The sequence below is a fragment of the Drosophila miranda genome, chromosome 3 (genome assembly GCF_003369915.1).
Source record: "Drosophila miranda strain MSH22 chromosome 3, D.miranda_PacBio2.1, whole genome shotgun sequence".
Lineage (NCBI taxonomy): Eukaryota > Metazoa > Arthropoda > Insecta > Diptera > Drosophilidae > Drosophila > Drosophila miranda.
The window spans coordinates 8,658,838-8,667,956 of NC_046676.1; the positions used below are offsets into that span (position 1 = coordinate 8,658,838).

General features: G+C 48.7%; 1 protein-coding gene across 1 annotated transcript; it reads right to left on the reverse strand.

Moving 5' to 3' along the window:
- Positions 1-3,489: 3,489 nt before the first annotated feature.
- LOC108160887 (protein kinase C, eye isozyme) lies at positions 3,490-6,667 on the reverse strand. Its single transcript, XM_017295155.2, has 11 exons — positions 6,296-6,667; positions 6,010-6,041; positions 5,747-5,941; positions 5,558-5,686; positions 5,341-5,497; positions 5,053-5,281; positions 4,588-4,985; positions 4,322-4,523; positions 4,080-4,268; positions 3,880-4,020; positions 3,490-3,811 (listed from the first exon to the last, which is right to left on the reverse strand). Exons 1-11 carry the CDS (start codon positions 6,571-6,573, stop codon positions 3,659-3,661), a joined length of 2,103 nt encoding a protein of 700 aa, XP_017150644.1. The 5' UTR covers positions 6,574-6,667; the 3' UTR covers positions 3,490-3,658.
- Between the last annotated feature and the right edge of the window lie 2,452 nt (positions 6,668-9,119).

Sequence of the window (9,119 nt, forward strand, 5' to 3'; positions counted from 1 at the left end):
CCCCATATGCAAACGTTTCTCTATTTTCCCCTCTGTTTGAATGTACCACATGTGTGTGAGTGTGCTTGTGTGTGGAAGTCTTGTTTGTGTTTATTAGTCGCCTGTGTGTCTGGATTGATGGCGTGTGTCAGAAGCCGTGCGGACGCATACGCTTTAAGCGAGAAACAACCTTTGCAATGCTGGACAAAGTCTTTAATGGGATTTGCATATTGAGCAGGGGCACGTGGAGTCCAGTCCGTTTGGGACTGTTTCAAATTGATATGGTAATGGCTGGCGTTAAAAATTAGGTTTGTACATAAGTTCTTTAACTGGATTAAGCAATTGATCTGCCTGTTGCTGCTGCTCTCCCTCTATTCTTAACGCAACTTTCATTTATCTCTCTTTTCCATTCGATCGTATAAGCTTTCTGCAAGCCATACCACACTCTTGTGAGCTTTTTTCGGATGTCACTTACTAAACTTTCTCTCCTCTCCATGGGTTAGTGCTTTTGCCATAACAACTGATCACTCCTCTTGTGGGAGAGGGCAGTAAAAGCTTCGTGCCTCGCTAGAGCACACTACGCTCTATGTTTTTTTTTATGTTTAGCAATTTGGAGTTTGTTTTTATTTCTGTAAATATTACTTGGGGATCCCGAGGAGTCCCGGTTTATGCAAATACTTATATATTTCACTGCTCGAATAGTATGTGAAATTTCTGGTACAACTTTTAGTTCTCTTCTCCCATTTCTGCTTTTGCGCTTCACTGGCGTCGTAATTTATTTGATTATGGGTGGAAAAGGAAACGAGAATGGAAACGGAATGCCAGCTGTGGAATGTGCTCGTAGCTCTTGCAATTCAAGAACTGAGAGCATCGCTGCGAATAGTTCTTCATTTGATGGCATCCTTCACCCTCGGGGAGCTCGGGAAAATGGTTCAAATTGTTGCCTGCATTTTGCATCTGGGCAACTGCCAAATGGCAAACAGCTGTGAAAAAGCTACACAAAAAGACGGACAAGAATAAAGTCAAACAAGGACATAAACACACACACAGACAGATCCAAGCGCTGGGGCAACAGTTTGTTTGTCTAAGTGCTGAAAACTGGCGCCACGTGCAGCTGAAACAATTCCACGGGCAATGTTTGCATTCTAGATGAGCATGAGGAGAGAGGAGTAGAGTTAAGGTAGGCGGTGCATTCAACAGGAGTGCGGAATAAAGTGAAACCACCTGGGAGTCGCTTTAAATATTTAGTCAGGCCATGAGACTCACTTAGCTAATAAATCCCTGGCTTTTCCTCTCATCCACCAAGGAGGCGTTTTCAACGAGGCCCCCGCAACAACAACAACAATCGGATCCCAACACCATCAAGGCAGGCAGGCTAGGCCAGGCCAGGCATCATGCGGCTAATTTGGGACAATATTTGGCGGCTTTTGTGGTTTTTATGGGGACCAGGCCATATGCATGTCGGCGTCGTTTGTGCCAACAGCATCACCATCAGCTCATAGCGCCACAGAATCGGAGGAGTGGCGTCCAAGTGCCAGAGCAGTTAGTGGCAGCACAAAAAGCGGCTATGGCACGCGAGGCAGTCCACATTCAGTCCGGGTACTCAGGCGGAAACGGAAGTGACAGTGTATGAAAAAGACAGATAGCGAAGCAGTAAGAGCGAGGGACTGGCACTGGCACTGGCACCGCAGGTATTAGGAAAGCAGAAGAGCAGGACGAAATATACATGAATAAGAAACACATTCAGTAATGCGTAGCAATTTTATCGTTATCATCACATAACAGCAGATAGACGTATACATAAAATTGCATTGGATTTCTGTTGAAATTCAGGAATATGGAAATTTCTTTTATATCGTTGAAATGTGAACCAAGGATTAGGTTCTATATCAAAGCATTCGTCTAAGAATCGCAAAAGTAGCGGAAAACCAAATTAAATCATTCTTATCCTATCTTAAGTGAAGGAAATGTGTTCTTCTCGACTTTTTCACCACGCGACCACACGGCCACGTGACCACTCTGGGCATTCATAAGTAGTAGAGCCAATTAACATTTTCCTTCGTGAATGGCAGGTTTACTGGTGCTTTCCCCTCACCCATATTCAGATCTAATCCAATTGATTTATAATCTGCCACCCAACGAAATTTTCCGAAGAGAGTTCTAAGCAGCGGATGCCATCAAGGCCAAGGAAAACTATGCCAACCGGCGGGATTCCTTTAAGCCGCTGTCTGCTCCATTTTATTACACTCTGAATGTATCGCTGAGCACCAGCTGAGCACCCCACACCACGCGCCACCGTTTGACCATTATTTATATTGTGTTAAGCCCTTTAGTACATCCTTATGCGCTGAGCTGTTCCGCTGTCCTTTGCCAAACCCCGACAAGGCCAACACTCGACCCTTAACCACGAAGCGAAGAGGCGGACACCAAAGGCACATGTTGCGGTGACGATGGCATAGGAGGAGAAGCGGAGAAGAAGAGCGGCGGGGCAGCGGCGGGGCAGCGGCGGAAGCGGATGAGGAGAAAGGAAGAGCAAGGACAACAGTGCAAGCGATGTCTGCACTGTGCACCCGACCGACCCGCAGACCGAGGACATGGCCGGAGAGACATTGGAACGTGTCTAAAAGCCGTGAAAAGTGCACGTAAACTGCAAATTGCCGCTAATAGAGTGCAAACAGCTGAAGGCGGATGCTGTTTTTCGCCGGGAGGCGGAAGAGCGCCTTTGAAAGCGGAAGCTGCGATTGATGGAAATTCACTTACAAAGGCCGAGGAAAACTTCCCCCAAACGGAAATTGCATTCACTGCAGATTCAGGTCCTGATCAGATGAGGCCTCTCAATCAATATTGCAAATATCCTGCAGCCAGCTTGCACCTGCGGCGCTATCACTCCTCTGGAGAAGGGCCTCCCCTGTTAAATATCGGCCATAGTGCCCCACCTTCGTATTTAAATGGGGCCAAAGACATATTTTGGAGCTACCGAGAAACAATTTGCCATCCAGATTCCGCCTGCAGCCTCTCACAGAGTGCCAAAAACAATTTTCGACACAATTTTACGCTTGCAACACTAACTGGCAGCCACTGCGGTTGGCAGGGGTAAACGAATTTGGGGAATGGGTCCATATAAATTTAATTAGAAATGCGGAAGCTATATGGAGGGAAAAAGGAGCAACAAGTTTGGAAAGTGAGAAACCATTGTCGTTACCAAAACTTAAATTTTCATTCCTGCTGATGCGTATAGCGTATCGCTGTGCCCCAATCTTAAGTCTTCTGGGAGTTGAGTTTCTTTTGGAGGGGCACGCGAGGCGTATGCGTAACGAAGGCAGATGCCCCAAGTGCCGAGAGGTGAATTCAGTCAAGGCAGTGCTTAAGACCCCCCTTCAAGAAAATGAGAGAGAGGCAGCTTTCGCTCTTGCCGGGACCGAGTATGTTTTCGTTTACTATCTGGGCCTCTCTAATGTTAACAGCATGGCGGGAGAGAAAGTTCGCTATGGAGAGAGGGAGCGAGAAAGCTCAGTTTGTGGCAAGCTGAAAGCTCCACGACATTGTTGCAAGCTCTCAGTATGACTTTATTTGTATCCAGACTCGTCTCTAGGCTTTCAGCTTTTATCCGTATTAGCTGAGAAATATTTCAGCTTTTTTTCAAACCTAAATTAAGAGCTTTCTTTAAGCCATAGAATCTTTAGAGAATGGTTATAAACTCGGGATTCATGTAGGAGAATCCAATGAAATCGTTCTGGTCCAAGTTCATCATGAAGAGCTTATCGGTTGGAGTCAAATCTGTCTTCTCCTTGGTGAAAGCATCATCAAAGTTGCTAATGTCCTTGCGGTGTTTCTGAAAAAAAAGAAAACAGTTTCTGAAAACCGTCTCCGACAGGGCTCCAAAACCGAGGGAACACGTACAATTCTGGGTACGATGGGTGGTTCCAGTTCACCCGCCTCGGCCTTTTCCCAATCGATGCTGCCGAAGAAAGGATGCGTGGTAATCTCCTGCCTGGCGTATCGACCAGCGCCCAGGCGATTGTTGGGCTTCTTGGCCAGGAACTGGGCAAAGGGAAAACAGTGATCTACATGAATCGAAAAAGGACATTCCTGATACTAACACTGGTTAGGATGTCCATGGCGTCCTGGGTGAAGTGCTTGGGGAACACGGCCTTCTTCTCCTTGATGTTGCGAAAGACGGTGGACTCATCGTCCCCCTCGAACGGCGACTGTCCGGCCATGAACTCGTAGAGCAGCACCCCATACGACCACCAGTCAGCGGTAATGGAATACGGATCAAAGCTAACGATCTGAAAGAGAAGGGTTGCCTTTCAAATCATAAGGGAACTGGGTGATTACGGACCTCCGGTGCCATGTAGTTGGCAGTGCCGCAGAAGGTGCGCGTGTTATCGTGCTCTGTGACTCCCGCCTTGCTCAGGCCAAAGTCCACGAGCTTCACATGCCCCTCGCCATCCAGCAGAATGTTGTCCAGCTTCAGGTCGCGATAGATGATGTCGCGTTCATGCAGGAAGAACAAGGCAATGGCTATCTCCACGGCATAGAATCTGTAACGAAATCTCCCTCAATCTTCCCGTATCGCAGTCATCCCTGGATCCCCGATCCACTCACATGGCCACAGACTCCTTGAACCTTCCGTACTGCTGCATGTGGTACATGAGATCCCCGCCCTTGCAGTACTCCATCACGAAGAACAGACGGTCCATGGTCTGGAAGCACGAGTGCATGGACACCAGAAAGGGTGGACGACCCGAGAGGGCCAGTACTCTCTTCTCGTTCATCGGCAGCTCCATGTCGTCCGTCTGGATGATGACATCCTTCCGGAGGACCTTCACTGCGTACAGCTCGTCGGTGCCGCGTCGCTCGGCTAGGAAAACTTTGCCGAAAGAGCCTTTGCCAATGACCTTGACAAAGTTGAAGTCGGCAGCGCGGATCATGTCGCGCTTGTTCATGTTATGCGGCATATCCTTGTTGTCCATCCGACGCTTGTCATTGGGTCGCCGATCGTGCTGAGGTTGGGCGAAAGACCCTCAAGAACGGATTACGGCTAGGGGTTACCGATCAGTGATCACTTACCCTGACTTCATCGCTCAGACGGGCCATATCATTGACGACATCCACGCAGGGGATGTTGTAGTGCTCGCCCTCCACCTGGGAGAGGAACTTGTACCAGCCGTCGACCGGTTCCTTCTGCAGTTCCTCGATGCTAAACGAGAAGGAGCCCATGAAGTCGTTGCGCGAGGTACGATCCCAGTCCCACACCTCGATGAGCAGACGCTTGTCTCGATCCTGCGGCTGCAGCTCACTACCGGACAAAATAGATCCTTAGTTTCATGCCATGGAAAGGGGAGAGGGACAACGTACAAAGTGAAGGTCTCACTGAAGACCGGATTGAGGTTCTTCTGGATGGTCTTGGTCTTCTTTTTGGTGCGTCCCGAACGGTCCGGATGCATTTGGACAGCGATGTACGGATCGCTGAACCCATTGGTGTCCATGGGAATGAGGTTGGCCGCCTCCTTGACTGGGGGTTAGGATAACCTTTTAAGCAAAAGTCTGGCTATCCTCCACCCACGAGACTTACTGTCGACTTTGAGGTTGTTCCCCTTGAGTTCCACGTAGATCAGCAGCCTGCCGCGGACCTCGCTGATGTCCGCTCCGCACATCGGCGGCACCTGCTCCTGGCACGCATGATGCACATTCAGGTTGCAGTCTAAAGGGGTGACATGAGAGCCATTAGAGGTGTCTCACCACCCGACAAACGCCCACTCACTCTCGCACTTCACTCCCTGATGGGCCACGCCGTGGAGCAGCAGGCCGCACTCATCGCAGAAGGTGGGCGTGGTGTAGGTGGTGGAGTTCCAGCCGTGCTTCACCTTGGCGCAGTCCGCATCGAAGTCCGTGTCCTTGCCGGGGCACTTGAACTCGACAGACTTGCAGCACTTCTGGTGGATGTTGAAGCGGCACTCTGCTTGGAATACAAGTGCAACTCAATTAACAACGTTTTCTGCATTTAGGGAAAACATCTCAACCCACCCTCGCACTGAAAACCAGGCTTTCCAAAGCCCCTAATCCCGTCCAACGCGGAACGGCGGAAAACACCGAAAAAGAACAGCGAAAACAAAGAAAATTGTGTCAACCAGCAGCGCGCTAATTAAATTAAAGAGCAGTGTGGAAATTTGCGGAAAAACTATCCGGCCGCGGGGCCCCGAGGCATTGAATACCCTTGCAGAGGAAACTGTACTACTAGGATCATGGCACCCTCTGCAAGGGTATTCAAAGGGACTACAAAATACAGGTCCCCTGTCCTTGCGCCGCTCACCAGATGAAGTCCTTGCACTGGCCACAGTAGGTGGGCTGCTTGAAGAAGCGCATCCCGAATCGATGCCCATTCACAATCTCCTGGCCCTTGCGCTTCATGGCCCCCTTCCTCAGGCGGTTCTTCATGTAGTTAACAACGTTCGCCTCGCCAACAATCTCCAGCAGATTGCTTGGTCCCTTGCCGGCAGGTGCCGCGCCCGCACCTACTGGCAGAGCGGCAGCAGCAGGTCCTGACGGCAGCACAGTGGCCCCTGGGGTGGCAACAGCAGCGGCAGCCATTGACAAGGATGCAGCAACGAGGCAAGACAACGAAAAAAAGGGACTGCTAATCTGGTTGAGAACCGCGCGACGTGGAGACCGTCCAGCAACTGAAACGCGTGGTCAAGAGGAGACCCAGACCAAGCGTCGGGGCAGCCAACAAAGTGCCCCCCCCCCCCACAAATGTTGAGGGCAAGACAACGGAAGCCCCAAAGAAGACCTAAGAAATGAACCCATATGAGAGAACTATTAATCCTCGGGCAATGTATCAGAGCTGCCAATGAACTTTGATTCCGGCTGTAAAAACTATTCCCAGATACGTACATATATCATCCAGCTGTTAATGAATACATAACTGATTAAATAAGGAAATTAGGTTAATGCTTCATTAGGGATTGTTCAACGCCAGTCAACCTCCCGGAATCCATTGACTCATCATTACACCAATTACCCCCTTCTTACTGGCTTCATAATCGACAGGTCGGCTCAGACAAGCAGCACAGCGACAGGCAGGCAGTGAATCGAACTAAGGACTGAGCCCCAAGTGCCATCTCGTGTCTCTTGTTGGGGCCCTTGCCAGTGATAAGTGTAAACAGTTTGGGTAAGGTCAAGAGGGTGCTTACCTATAGAGCAACGCCATCAACGTCTGCATCAGCATCATCATCTTCAGGACGATTGCAGGGGAGCACTGGGTTCGTGTGTTCGTGTGACGTCAATGGCTGGACCAACAGCCGGTCCTGAGTGGGTCAGGACTTGGTCTCGGTCTCGGTCTCGGTCTCGAGCAGCTTTTCTGTGTATGTCGGTGTGTGTGTGTGTGTGTGTGTGGCAGTTCGCTTCGATTTATTTCTATCTACGGATATGTATATGTTTGTTGTCATTGTTGATTAATTTATGCAACATTTCTCTGACGAATGTGCCCTCTTTGGCACCCCAGTCGCCTGTGCTTGGTTTAGTGCAGGGCTAAAAATAGAAATAGAAAACGCAAAATTGAGCACAGAGTGCACACAGTCCATGGAAGGACATACACATATATATATGTGTGTACACACACACACACACACAGAAAACCCTGCTGCACAGAACAAACAAACTAAAAGCTTCTGAAATCTAAACCAAAACATTTTGTGACGTGGCAACACACACACACGCGCAGGGACGGAATGCATTTAAGCGGAAATGGAAAGCGTTTGTCAGCAGAACAGGAGGTGAAACAAACAAGCCAACGGCAAATGTCATTAGAACAAAGTCCAAGCCATTGCATCTCGGCCTCTGCTCAATATATCCATCCGTATCTGTGGCCTGCCACTGTCTCTCAGAAGTGCACTCAGCGACTCGACAAATATGCACTCGGAGATGGCTACAACACCTGTCAGGTGGTGCTGTGATGGAGGAGGTGGTGGGGTCGTTCAGAGGGGGGCACTGCCTTAAAGTCCACCCCCCGTTCCCCTTTTTTGCAAATAGATTTCGTTGCCGTAGCAGCTTTTGGTTTCAATTTACGTCATCATTTCCATGGCGTCGCCAAACAGTTTTTCCCCCCACGTTCTGCCCGTTCACGAAAGCAGGCCAAAGAGCCAAAGAGCCACAGAGCCAGAGATAGACAGAGTGAGAGAAACTTTTTCTGGCTCTCTTTGGCTTTTGTATAACAGTTGAAATTTACTTTTGCTTCCAGTAAGGTCCGAAGGTACCGCAACTGGTCCTTTTCTTGATCGCCATTTGCCATGATCCCTTTTTCCACAACGAAATCCTTTGGCGCGGTTTTGAAAGACGTTCTTCTGAGGAGAAAGACCACATTTTGATGCCACAATTTCTTCGACTTTGCTTTGGTTTCTATTACTTTCGCTTTACGTTGAAAAACCTTCGCACATTTGGTAATTCTTTGAGGTGTTTAGCTGACCTGCGCGCTTGATACCTATTGATCTGCATTGCACCTGTGACGAGTGGAAGCCAGAGAGAGACTGTGGTCAAAAACTCCTATAAATTGCAGTGCAAAAGACAACATTTGATCAGCTACCAAATCTCTGTACATATGTTTTTCCAGGAAGGCTCTAGGGATTACAAAATACAATGCGAATCACCCAATAGCAATATACAATATCTATGTGGACGATATTCAGGTAAATAAGCTGAAATGAATTTGGCAAATGGTTGTTTTCTCTACACAATACTCGTATCCCCCATGGAAACGCTTGCCAAAAAAAAGCGCACATTACACTTAATATTTACAACTCTTGTGCATTTTATTTATTGCCAATCGGACACCGTACGTGGCACAAAACCGCAGCAATTAGCCGGACAAGAGGCAAATGGCTGGCCACAATTAACAGTGTCTCATAAAATTGAACGGACACAATGGCGTGAGCTGACAAAGCCACAACACCAGTAGCGGAGGCACCACACGACGAACAGGAGGCAGGCACATGGAAATGTTGCCTCAAAGTTCGTGATTTGTTTATACGACTCACACTGATGACGTTTTGCCATTACAGAGTGCAACAGAGACAGAGAGAGAGAGAGAGAGAGGGAAGTGTGAACTGAGTAAACAATAAATTGGCAGCACACAGAAGGAG

Excerpts from the sequence above, each read along its gene's own strand:
- LOC108160887 (XM_017295155.2), bottom strand. The coding sequence starts at position 6,573 with ATGGCTGCCGCTGCTGTTGCCACCCCAGGGGCCACTGTGCTGCCGTCA. Across the intron at positions 5,687-5,746 it reads TCAGGGAGTGAAGTGCGAGA|ACTGCAACCTGAATGTGCAT; the intron begins GTGAGTGGGCGT and ends TCACCCCTTTAG. Across the intron at positions 4,269-4,321 it reads CCAACTACATGGCACCGGAG|ATCGTTAGCTTTGATCCGTA; the intron begins GTCCGTAATCAC and ends CTTCTCTTTCAG.